We start from the raw sequence: 14201 nt of genomic DNA on the forward strand, positions 1-14201 counted from the left end.
ACATCTGTAATCTTAAATTACTTAGGAGGCTGAAATCTGAGAATCACAGATCCTAGCCAGCCTGGGCAGAAAAGTCTGTGAGATTCCTAGCTCCATTTAGCTAGCCAAAGGCTAGAAGTGGAGCAGTGGCTCAAGTGGTAGAATACTAGCTTTGAGTGATAAAGCCCAGCAAGAGCTCAAGGCCCTGAATTCAAGCCCTAATACACACACACACACACACACACACACACACACACACACACACACACACACATTTCCTGCTTTTATCCCAGACTAAGGAATTTCTTAGGTCATAAAACATTTATCATTATAAATCTATTAGTCACCTTACCACACAGATATTTCCAGGTAATTTTGCATTAATGTGAGTTTTATATTTTTCTAGGCCATGAATTCTGTGAACATCATTCTATTATTGGATTGGTTCTTGTTTACTCTAGTAATTATTACTGCCATTATTTTTCACAACATTTTTTCTACTTTAAGTTTTCTTGGCCTACAAAACATCTCTCCCATTTATATATATATATATATGTATGTTTACTGTATGTATATATAGTATATATAGAATATATATGTATATATATATTTACTTTCTTCAAGTCAAAAACTACATTTTAGTGTCTTTTGACTTCTGGCTAGTATCGAGTGCCTTTTATTGCCCTCTCAAGGTCATCTGCAATTCTGTCATTTCTTAGCACATTGATGATTTCTCTATATTAACTTCAAGTTCATGTTTCCTAACCTTGGCCCTGATCCTTACGAAATGCATTCTGGGAATAGATGGTGAGGAGTGCTGTGCAGCATATGTGCCAGGCATACTCTCCTTGGGTGTCTGTCCTGACACCATCATGTATCTCAAAGCTAGTAAATCTCACATGTCATGTTAAATCATACCAAGCTAACATGTCTTAATTCTGCTACCCACAGTCCAAGGGAAAGAACGATCCTAGGATACTGGGATCCACAGTAATGGTTCTTGATTCTGTGGTAGTCGAAGGCAGGGTGTAGCTAAATAATGAGAAGACATAGATGTTATGCCTGGATAGTTTCTGTCACTATCCAGATTTCCATTGGTCTGTGTGTTAATGTAAATAAAACTGTAACTCTCTCTCTCTCTTTCCTTTGGGAACAGATTATCACAGTTGCTTTTGGGTATAAATATAGCTTAAACATAAATCAGATTTTTGTTGTCCATTTAATGAATATTTGTCATTTAATGAATATTTGTCATTTAATTATCTACAGGATGGATTGATGTACAATTGAAATTCTAGGATAATCCTTTTGAGTTGTGAGTTCTAGATCATTGTAGCTGGTAGAATTGTGACAGCTTTACACAAAACATACATCCCATTATTGCTTTTATATTGGTTCAGCCACTAATTTGGGTGAAAATACTGGTGGCTGCCCCACATTCTTTTTTTTTTTTTTGTGCCAGTCCTGGGGCTTGAACTCAGGGCCTGAGCACTGTCTCTGGCTTCTTTTGCTCAAGGCTAGCACTCTGCCACTTGAGCCACAGCGCCACTTCTGGCCGTTTTCTGTATATGTGGTGCTGGGGAATCGAACCCAGGGCCTCATGTATACGAGGCAAGCTCTCTTGCCACTAGGCCATATCCCCAGCCCCCAATAATTTTTTTAGTTAAACAAAGAAGGTCCCTTCTGTCAGAAGGTGCTTGAAACCTAGCAGGGAGAATGGACACTAGTAGGGAACTCTTGGCTTGTGATAAATGTGGAAGCCCTGTCTTCTTATCTCTGCTACCTGTTTTCACATAGCAGTTGCTCTTTATTCTAGCAACAGCCAGCAGGAACAATCTGCTTGGCAAACATGATGTGATGGAAAGGAACGTAGTGCTATCTATTGTTGAAACTGTGAACTACCTCAGGCTAATATTTGTCCACTAGATGTCAAAAATGTGTTTTCCTTAAACACGAAAATGCCTCCTGGTAGCTTTCTCCACAGGTTAAGAACTGCAGCATTGTAACGGCTATTATTTTCTACCTCTTTGGGGACCACAGGCAACAGTTTCATTAAACAGTATTGTCTGTGAAAGGGGGTTGGGGATATGTGCAGAATCAAAGCAGAATCCTAAAATATAGTTTCCAAAATGCATAAGAATTGAATTTTAATAAAGTAGTTAAACCATCTCAGACATTATGTTTCTCTACTAAGAAAGTCACTTCTTTCTTAATACTACTGGTTTCATTATTTCATATAGTCCATTTTACCTGATAGGAGACCTATAATAAAATGGGAACAAACTAATGTTGACTTTACATCCCATCCAATGAAGAGTGTTTCAGTTTGTCCTGAGCTGTTGTGTATGAACTCAGCCCAAATCACATGTATATATGTATTCTTTCCTTAATTATCTTTTCTCTTTCCTTTCTTTTTCTTTTTCTCTTTCTTTCTTTCCTTCTTTCCCTCCCTCCCTCCCTTATTTCCTTCCTGCCTTCCTTTCTTCCTTCCCCCCTTCTTTCTGTCATCTTCTTTCTTTTTCAATTGTGGAGTTTGAACTTTAGTTCCTGCACTTGCTACATACTTGGACTACACTGCCAACCCCCTCTTTTATGTATTTCCCTTCTTTTTTTTTTTTGCTTTAGTTATTATTCTGGTACTGTTTTGCATTTTTGCATTTTTGCCTGGAGCCAGTCTTGGACTATAATGCCCCCTAAATATTTGGTGTGGGATGGGTATACAGTCTGTTTCTACTGTCTATCATTATTTAGTAATATGACTCACAATTTATTTCATTGAGTGTCTTATAATTTTATGTTGCAAACATTTGTTAGATTATTTTTAGTAATCTGTCCAGATTTAAACCATGAAAAAAAGCTATTTCCAATTTCCACAAGAGTGTGCAGCTGTGCTGTCTCTAAATACTGTTTTAAATTTTAATTTTTTACTTCTAGCCAACTTCCTAGGGGTGACCCCTATGTCTGAATCAGGCAATGATTTCAGCAATCTTTGTGGTGAAATTCTCCCAAACTTGTGGAAAATTTAAAAATTTGGTCAATAAATATATGTAAGACATTCAGAGTAAGAGCTGGTTCTCAGTTTTCCTTTATTTTCATTTTTCTTTGACTTTCTTAGCTTTTCCCCCACTTAGGCCCAGTTTTCCAGTGAGCCAGGAGTCTGCAGAGCATAGCTCTCCCATGATGCTCATAGCCAGGATCAGTCAATTTCTTCTGTGGTCAGCTTACCACCTAATCCATCTGGGCATGTGTCTTTGGAATCTGTTCCTTTTCTGTATGATTTCCAATTGAGTCTACCACCATTGACTATAAAAAGCTTTGAATTTTTGTCCCTCCCCAAATGAAGCCAGCCCTCTCTCGTACCAAGGCTGATTTTACTAGTCTGTTCTAGTCCTTATCACAACTCTAGTTTCTGCTGCCTCTACTCAGAGCTCTACGATTTATCAAGAAAAGCTTTTCTTAACACCCCCCCCCCATTTTTTCTTGAAATGATTATGGCTCCTAGAAACATCCTAATTTTCCCCATTTCCATAACTAATTTTCCCCGTTGGAAGACCTCAATTTCTTTTTTATTTGACAATATAGTCTAGGAAGTTCAAGTGATTATTTCAAGTTCATCTGAAGGAGACATTTTTACACTTTTTTCCCCCTGGTCAACAGTTGAATTACAAGCTGGATTTCATGCTCATCTCCTCCTATGCACTTGGGTCCTGCCTCACCACTCATTTTCTGGGACATAAAATACATGTGTAGAAGTGATGGCTGGGATTCCAGGACATCGACTCCACTGAATGTAGTCATAGTTGTCATCCAACTGGGACCTTAGAGAAGACTAAGGAAATGTAAGAGTACTAAACACTTTCAAAGGACAGTCTTCAGTGGAGAGAAAACAGAAACTTCACTCAATATTCCTATTTTCCCCCTATTTCTACCTAGTCAGCTGATTAGCAGAATCAAGTCTGAATCACTAACCTTTCTCATTGCTATATTCTTTTACATATAATTGCCAAGAATACAGATTATAAATTCATGATGTTTTTATTTTGGCTTATGAGAGTATCACTGAAATATTCAGATGCTTGAGTCACTGCTATAAATTATCGCATCATATGGATTTTGTACTTTCTCTCTATACTCAAAAAAGCAAGTGTTATTTCTGCTCATTCTTCCTTCAATGGCTTACAGAGTTTCTTTGATTTCTCTGGCATCTGACTTTAAAATAAGTTACATATTGGATAGGTGTATGATCAGTTTCTCATGAAGATATTAAGGTAAAATATAATTTTCCTATTGTTAAACATTATTTAAGTTTAACTGTTGCCAAAACCTCCTGTAGAATTCTTCAGATGTAATCATTAAGAAGGATTTCTTACAAATATTGAGTGTGGATAGAAAAGGTGATAATTATGGAGCATAAATTATATGTATAAATCTGTACCTATTGTCTGTTTATAGGCTTATTATATGCACACAAGTTTATGTGTACAGAAACACAGATGTGCAAACATATATATGTGTATATGTATACACAACATATATGTATACAAACACATATATACATACAATATGCATGCATATACACACATTTTATGTACATGTGCCTACTCATACATCTGAATACGCAGAAAAAAAAACACATGCACACATATTTTTTTATCAGGTAGCTCTGAGAGTAGACATCAACCTGCTCTTACAATAAGAGGAGAAAGTTTCTGAAAATCAAATCCTTATTTAGTTGCATTCATCCAAGCTTGGATTTAAGCTCACAGCCCTCAGACAGATGGGCTTAGCCATAATGGTATACTCTCCCTCCTTGTCTATCCTTTTGAAATGTTCTTTCATTAAGCTCTGAGTTAACTTGAATGTAATTTCTCTTTCCTCAAGAGACTTTGAATGAATCACCAAGTGGCTGAAGATATTATGTATAAAACACTGATAATATTTGATGGATTCACTTCTTTACATGAATTTTTAAAAATTCTTAATGAAAGTATTAATGGCTTAAAAAGTAAGATAAGACAGCAACCTGTACCCTTGACATTTCATTCAATGAGAAAGTCTGATTAGGTCTGTTTCTCTAAATGGGTGGGGATTATGCATCTTGTTGGTTGATTGACCTTAAAGGTATTTAGAAGTTGTTTTTCTCCTTTGTGTATTCTGGGAAAAATAAAACTCACTCTCAAAAATTAAGGAGTCTTCTTAGGGAGACTTTTAGAGTGGAAAAAACACACAATGTTTCTGTGGTATATTTTTATATCACACAAACTGCCACCAACATTGTAAGATATTTTTACATGCATAACAAGCAGTTATGTTACATCTGAAAAAGAACATTTATCTGAAAAGAATATATACTAGAATAACTATATATTCACATAATATATTCTGATAGTTAATTGACAATACTTAGATTGTATAACATCTATGCGTATTTTATTTACATTGTGTACTATGAAGACAAAACATTATACTTAATTTCAAAGAAAACTTACTCTTAAAAATCCAAGAAATATGCTATTTAGATTTCAAGCTTCAATGGAATTTGTGTCCAATTTTCAACTAAATACAAAGTAAGGGTCATATATCCTTGGATCATTTCTCAAAAGAATAAATAAAGTCACAACAGCACTTTGTGCAAGCTACTGTGGTTTCCTCCAATAGTATTGATGTGGGATGCTTTGACCTACAAATGTATTTGATTCTTACAGATAAAAGTTTTCTTTAAGAGAACTCATGGTAAATAACTTTTGTTTAGTAATTTCTTAGTAAACTACATGTCTTGTTGATAAAGTAAACCTGCATCAGAAAAATCTCTTTCCTGGGTATCTTACTTTGGTTTTCTTGGGTGCATATTGGTTACTTTGCTAATAAATGCTCTCTCCATTGTACTTTAGCTCCCTCCCAGCAACCTCCACCCAGAGGAGAAGTTCAAAGTTCTTCTGCTATCCATCTCTCTTGGAATCCACCTGATTCCCCAAATGCCTATTGGCTTATGTACAATTTATTCAGGAATGGACATGAAATCTACACAACTGAGGATCTTTATCCATACAGTGAGTTTCAAGGTTTGGTGCTGAGGATTACACGTTATGACATTGAGGATAAGTGTTGTGGTTTTCTCTATTTAGCATGGATAGTTTCAAGCAGAGAGAGAATTAGAAATCTCACTAGCAATCAAAGAAATACAATACAAAGTAAATGCTTGTTATTTAGCAAACAGTGATTATAAAATTTTCATAGATGAAACACAGTGATCCCATGGTTTGGAAGATGGAACAGCCATGTACTTCCATTTCTGTACAGATTAGTACAACATTTTATGTCAATTAATTGTTAAAATGTGAGAAATATCTTTGCCTTTTTGCACAGCATTTGACACATCAAACCTACTATATATTTATCTCAAATGAATAGTCATAAAGAGCCCCAAACTTATGACTATTACTTGTAACATTAAATGATAGAAGGTATCCAGACATTAAAAAATCTTTCATATTGTGGTATATGGCATAGCAGTATCAATCCTGATTTATTGTTAAACAAAGTATAGGCTCTGGTAGTATGAAAAAATAATTCCTTGGTTTACAAATCAATGGATTAAGAATGATCCTGATATTTTATTTGGGTCCACCAAAAGTTAAAAATCTGTGAATTTTCTAATATTTTAATTTATAATCCTAAAAGACAATAAACATTCATAGATTTCTCTGGGCTTACAAAAGAGTTATTAGATATTTCTGTTGTAGTGGATTTAACTGTTTTAAATACCACATTACAATACTTTGCATCTAGACTTGTAATGTGAATAGTCAAGCAAATTATGGAAATTTATATAAACATTTCCATTTTCATAAAGTAAGGGTACAATAAGAAAAATTGAGGGAAGTGCATGAATAAGTCCCAAAGAAAATCTTTGTATCTGTTACCTGTATGAAAGATTTTAAATGAGCATATAGAAATCAAACTAGAAAGATACCATTGTTTTTATTAAACACTTAGATGTTTAACACACAACTTCTCTAAAGATGGAATTAACAAATACAAAACTTTATACTCACAACTTTTATCTACTCTTATTTTGGCTTCTCATCATATATACTTTCAAACTTTATTTAATTAGCCAAAGAAATCTTGGAAGAACAATTCTAATCTATTTCCATTTTGTTCTCTTGAGTATACACATTCATGATTAACACAATTTATTGGTTTTAAAATTCATTTAAAGCTATACAGACATGCTATGGCCTTGCTTGAAATGGACAGGAGAATGATATGTTTTAACATTCTGAATGACTTCAAAACTGTGTGGCATCTAATTTGGTATCCTATCATATTGCTAGGTTATATTTTGAACCTACTAATTGAATTCAATTTCACATGGCTTATATCTAATGTACTTTATTGACCATTTTCTCTAAACCCTAATGTCTCTTTCATGTTTCAAGTCTTCTTTGAAGTTAATGGCAACTCTGAACTTTATGTTACAGATTGCAAAGGGAAATGAACATCTGTCTACATCTGCCATGTTGGCAAAGCATTCCCCAAACCTGCTACTAAAATGTTTCTTTTCTTCCAAAACTCAGCATGACCCAGGTGTCCTGAAACTTAAACTTTTGTGGTAAAGAAAGAGAAGAGTCATAAAAATGCTAAAAATGTTTTTGAAATTGTCTGTACTACAGATTGAAATATTCTGAGATAGAAAATAAGGGTTGTTCTCTTTCCCACTCAGTATAATTCAATAGCAAAGCTAAACTTAAAGCTATCAGTGTATCACACACACCATATTTTCTATATTTACATATTGTGATCTATTTTATATAACCTTATATATAAATATAATACTCTGGACCATTTTATGAGTGCACTAATATATAGCCCAGTATCAGTTTCGTACATAATAAATGCATATTCATTCACTAATCAGGCATTTATGTAATCCTATTAAACAAGATACTATTTCCTAAAACTGTATTTTTCATTAAAAATATTCCACTTCTGGCATTTCTTGGCAATCACTATAATTAATGAGGTGAGAATTATCTGCACAATGGCATTTGAACAGTAAGAACTATTGGTTAACATTGTCAGAATTTCATATCATTCTAATAATACCCTCCTGTTTATTACTCCAATTCTAGTGCACAGCTAGTGTGTGTAATATGAAAGAGAAATACTATTTATATTCAGCTGAATGAGCACAAATCTCTGGGTTAAATAAAGGCATTAAGCATTATAAGTAGAGAATCACTGAACTTTTCAAAGAAAATTAATAGTGTTGTCTTCTAAGCAACTTTGATCATTTGGCTCAGAGTATTATAGAATTCTTTCTTAGAATAGAAACTTTTCCTAGCTGGCCCGGGCGCAATGGAGTTCTAGCAAACAGTAGTTCCTATTCTAAACTCCTGGTATACTGGTGCATTAAAATCTTTAAAGCTTTGAAGTGATTGGTTACAAGTAATAGAACTCCTGTAATGGTACGATGATGTCAAAGCTTTTGAATAATTAACTTTTTAAAATGATGTTAAGGTATATTCAATGATTTCCCTAAATAAAATTTAATTGATTTGTGTCTTCGTAGGCTTTCAGAAGTAGAAAAGTGTGGGAGTTAAGTTAGCATTTTGCAATTATACCTAATTAGATTTTAACAGTGTCATTGCTGAAGCCCAATCTGGCTTGTGTAGAGATAGTTTAGGTGTCATAGATGTAAAAATTATCAGAGGCTTTTATTGGTTGATTAAGGAGTATATTTATGTGTGTGTTCGTGTATTCTGTACATTGAACCAAATGAATATTAAATATAAATGGCTGCTACAACAAATAAAAATCATCCTCATGACTTATGAAATTGAGATAAGATTTAAACAAATCCAAGTCAATATACAATAGAGATTCCTCGATACCCATTTTCTTATGGCATCATTCACAATAGCCAAGTTATAGAACCGGCCTCAATGCACATCCACAAATGAAGGGATAAAGAAATTTGCCATACATGCATGATGAACAATTTTATTTAGCCATAAAGTAGAATGAAATAATGAAATGATGGTTTCATTTGTGTAAAAACTAAAAGAAGTTAAACAAAAATACACTTGGCTCAGAGAGATATCATACACATTATTTTCTCTCATTTTTGATTCAATATTTTAAAAGTGGGATGCATGTTGAAAGAAGAAAACCTAGGAAGAAGAAGTGTACCAAAAAGAAGAAGAAAGACAACATAGGATAGGGCATGGTGATTGTAATCAAAATAAATTATATTCTTTTTTGGTGGTTAATTTGAGATACAAGTCTCAGCAACTTTCCTATCTATGATGGCTTCAAACCAGGATGCTCAAATCTCAGCCTCTTGAGTAGCTAGGATAGAGTCATGATCCATAAACACCCAGCACAGATAATCAAATTTTAGAGGCCATGAACATTGAGTAAGTATGCTTAATGAGTGAATCTTAGGAACTTCAGCAAACTTTTCCACTATTGTAGCATTAGCAACCTCATCTTAGAGAACATTTCTGAATATGCTTCTTCATTGGGATCTAGAGGTAGTGAATTTTCCCCATCTCTTCTATTTCTTTGTAGAGGTTTCTGTAACTCATGGGAAGTCCTTATAATCATTATTCATTTTAAATTTCCTTGTATAGATTGTTTTATAGATTTTGTGTGATTGGCCCCAAATAGAATATTCATGCAGTACAAATTTCCATGGAGCCTTTGTGGTTAAAAAATATAATACAATGATGAGAGCACTATTCACTCAGAAACTCTTTCATTTTGTTAGGCCTCCCTTATTCCTTTCCATCAACCACCATGAGTGATGATAGTTAGGGAAGGGCAGCTTCACTCTGGCTTGTTGTAGTACTTCCTTCTGAGGATCCTGGATCATTAGTGAAGTGTGAGCTTGTCTCAACCCTTAACATTCTGATGGAGGATAGTGTTCATTCTTAGCTTGGTCAGGCCTGCATGAGCACTCAGCAATCCTATCTTCCTCCAGGTTCTTGATATGGCTGAGACCTTTTGGGACCATCCATCCCTCCATATCCTATATCCAGTTTTTGGTCCTCCCAGTGGGTAAGGGATCATCTGTCCCAGCGAGGAAAGATCTCATAGTAGATCCAGTGGTTCTCAACATGGCATCCTCACCAATCACAATACCAAGAAACCCCATAGAGCAAAACCATCTGCTAAATGTCTTACTATGATGTGGTATGCACATAAATAAGGTGAAAACCTTCATATGAATTCCTACATACATAATACTGTTAGGGAAATTGGCAGTAGCCCTTCTGACATTCTTCTGTTTCTCAATCCTACAGTGTGTTTGCTTTCCCACAGAATGAGGACATTCCATATATATATATATATATATATATATATATATATATATATGTGTGTGTGTGTGTATGTATGTATGTAATCATATTCTCTTTCTCTCTCTCAATCCCGCTCTCATTTTCTTTGTACCGTAGTGGACTTGAACTCCAGGCCTGAGCACTGAGCCTCAGATTATTAGCTGAAGGCTAGTACTCTATCACTTGAGCCCAACTCTGCTTTGTGCTTCTTTTTGGTTCCTTAGAGATAAGAATCTCATCTACTTTCCTTCCCTGGCTGTTTTCAAATCAGATCTTGGCCTCCTGAGTGTCTAGGGTTATAGGTATGAGCCACCAGAGCCCAGCAACTCTCTTAACTCTTTTGTGCTTTGTAACCTTGACTTTCTATCTTATTTTCTCTGCCCTAACGCATAGAAATCCTGTTTATCTAGTAGCATAAATTCTCCATTGCTGAAAACAAGTGTCTCTAGGACTTAGTAAGTATCAGCAATGAGTATTATTTTATATAATTTCTGGAGTCATTGAAGTGGCCAGGTGACAGACTTAGTACTTAGCACTAACTTGTTGATACTTGATCTTATGTATTAAGATTTTACAAGAAAACCAGTTTTATGAAGGAAATTGATTTAGATGTAATTTCTCCTTACATCTTCTATCAAAAGGAACCACAAGAAGCAAGACAAGAATGAATACAGAATTCTGAGTGTCCTTCACTGATAGTGACACTTGTCTTCTGTTATACATAATAAATAATAAAAGTTGCCAGTAGTTTCTTAAATCTTACTCTCTAAAATGTCAAACATCAATACATTTGAATGAATTGGTATAGGTAATGTGGTTAGATAAGAGCAAGAGGATTAGAATTGTCCCCCAATCTGTGGAATGTGTCATTGTCTTCTTTTTTTCCCTTTTATTTTCAGGTATTCAATTCTTCACAGACACTTCCTTGTCACCGTATACCACCTATTCATATAACCTCAAGACCACCAATGTCCACGGCTCAACAAGGAGTATGGCTGTCCTTTATCAGACAAAGGCTGGGGTCCCAGGGGGACATTTGAACTTAACTTACATCATACCGGTTAGCTCCAATTTTGTAACATTTACCTGGAATGCACTCTCCAATCATTCTGGCCCTATAGAAAAATATATTTTATCCTGCACTCCTCTGGATAGCATTCAGCCATGTGTTGCATATGAAGGCCAGGAAACTTCAGCCACCATCTGGAATCTGGTTCCCTTCAGCCAGTACAATGTTTCTGTCCAGGCATGTACCAGTGGGGGCTGTTTACACAGCTTACCCATCACAGTGACCACAGCTCAGGCACCCCCCAGAAAGCTAAATCCACCCAAGATACAGAAAACCAGCTCCACAGAACTTCATGCAGAATGGACTTCACCTCTGGACCCAAATGGTAAGAACTCAAGGCTTAGACTTCCCTTACCTGATCACTAACAAGAATCTAAGCTTGTGGAATGGTGCAGTAGGATATGGTGAATGCATTTTTTTTATATAACCATCTGGCATTATAATGGCAAAATAATTTCCAAAGCTGTGAGATTCTATTTCTCGTGGTTAGTGGAATGAGGGAATATTTTTCTAATCTAATAACAAATTCCATTCAATTAAATTGCCTCTTAAAAGGCTAATATTATCTTTGCTCTTAATGACATCTGCCATAACACGAAGGGTGTTTATAATTGGAAGCTCACTTATGAAATGCATTATATTTGACTGTGTCACAAATTAGGGCACCCAGAAGCAGCAAATCTTCTCTGTTAAGCAAGAAAAAGATATAAAATGATACAAAAATATGTATCTAGGCTAACCGACTCCATTAAGTTAATTTTTGTATTTGTACAATTGAACCCTTGGTAATATAGGCCAGACATACATGGATATATTTTTAATAATTTACATCATGTACATACTATGGCAGAACCTTTATTTATTTAAGTTACTTGCTAAAACTGGGCAAAAAATAAGTACCAGCATGTATGCAAATATATTAACTTAAAATTCCAAGATTTGACGATATACAAATTAGTTCAGATTCCCAAATAGAATTAGCCATCCTTAGTAGAAATTGTGGCTGTCCATTTTACTATGAAAAATTATAGCTACTTTGTATTTGAAAATTGTTTCTTTCTTTTATTTTTTAACTAAGAATATGCCTTTAATAGTATTTTATACAACCTTATAGGTAACAGTTTATCGTATTGAGTGAAGTAAGCCAGGCCCAGAAAGACAAAGCACATGCATTTTCTCTCATATTAGATCTTAGAGCCAATTACAACCTCCCATGAAACACACTCAGTAGCATATGTATATATATGGCCAGGCAGATTCTAGTATAGTATATGAGAGAATGATACTCCATGCTGAAAGCTCTTTAAACATTCAGCAGACAGTCTAATAAAACACAAATCAGGATGCTGAAATCTGTTGATTGCTGGGAAGTTTAATGAGATGGAGTAGATGAATGGTAGGGGGATTAGCAGATGAATAGTCATAATACTCAGTGCATGTATGTGAGAAGTGGTAAATGACGTAACTGGTGAGGGCAGGAGGAGGTGGAGAGAATGATGTAAAAAAGAGCCTTATTAAAATGAACTATATACATAAATGAACATAATAACAACCATACAACAAGTTTGTAGATTATAAAAACATTAAAACAAAAAGAACTTATCAACCAGTTACTAAATTGCTACATCCAGATTATTTAAACATAAAATGACAGTTGATCTAGTTAGAATCATAAAACATCAGCATTCTGAATAACCTGTTCTTGCCCTCCCCTGATGATGGCTCCTTTGAATTACCTCAGCTCACTGTTGAACTTTTCTAGGAATAATTATAAGATACGAATTATACATGAGAAGACTGGGATCTACTGAAGAAAGTCAAGTGTTTCAGAGCAGGGGCTGGTTCAATCCTCACCCATTTTCAAGATCAGCTAATGAACATGCAGAGAAATGGCCTCAAATGACTGCACACATCACTGGTTTGGAGCCATACACGGAGTATGAGTTTAGAGTCTTAGCTGTGAATATGGCTGGCAGTGTGTCTTCTGCCTGGATCTCAGAAAGAACAGGAGAATCAGGTACAGATGAGTGCTTGGAATTCTACTTAAAAAAATACAACTCTGTATGACTAAAGCTTCTCCTTAGCAAGTGTGAGTTTAAATCCCAAGTGCCACCAGATAAATAAACAAACAAAAAGATCCTGCATGAAAGTGTGGCCTGAAATTAAAGTCCACAGTGCTGAAACACTGCATTTTGGAAAGCAAGAATTATAAACTTGTAAGGGCCCCAAAGAGACAATATAATGAGCTGGACACATAAGAAATTCAGTATCATAAAGTATTTTGCAATGAGTTTTTTGAGGGAGAGTAAATATTTCAGGTAGGAATTCCTTCGAGGGAGGACTTAACTATAGTTGCAATCTTTTAAGAATACTTTCCCCAAATAGCAGTTGGCTTCCCATCTTGAAATATGTTGACCATTCCCCCCATCTTGTTCCATATGCATCACAGTTTATCCCTTGTGAAAGTGATACCAACTTTACAACTCTGTGTTTATTTTTCCTTTCAAACCAGTGTGAGTAGCAGTTTTTACCTAGTGACAAATACCATGACATGAAAATCTATATAATTCACAAGATTTCTTATAAGCAATTAGCATTGTAGTAGGGAGTGTTAGTTTTCCTGAGAGACCTTCATTAAGGCAAAGAGTTATTTTTAATCTTCCGTCTTATTTTTTACTTGAAGCATACTTCAGATTTCATTAGCATATTTAAGAAAAGGACAGCACATTTTTGTCCTGCTCTGAATCTGTAGATAGCCAAAGAAAACCTTTATACCCTGATCTAAATTTGATCTATTGGGGCTGCAT

General features: G+C 35.0%; 1 protein-coding gene across 1 annotated transcript in view; it reads left to right on the forward strand.

Moving 5' to 3' along the window:
• The window catches only part of Ush2a (usherin), a 618626-nt gene that overhangs the window by 153429 nt on the left and 450996 nt on the right, over nucleotides 1–14201 (forward strand). Inside the window, exons 15-17 of the mRNA XM_048356772.1 lie at nucleotides 5871–6029; nucleotides 11225–11719; nucleotides 13157–13411. Of these exons, the coding sequence (XP_048212729.1) occupies nucleotides 5871–6029; nucleotides 11225–11719; nucleotides 13157–13411 (909 nt within the window). The remainder of the gene's footprint in view (nucleotides 1–5870; nucleotides 6030–11224; nucleotides 11720–13156; nucleotides 13412–14201) is intronic.

Source organism: Perognathus longimembris, chromosome 11 (assembly GCF_023159225.1).
Source record: "Perognathus longimembris pacificus isolate PPM17 chromosome 11, ASM2315922v1, whole genome shotgun sequence".
Classification (NCBI taxonomy): domain Eukaryota; kingdom Metazoa; phylum Chordata; class Mammalia; order Rodentia; family Heteromyidae; genus Perognathus; species Perognathus longimembris.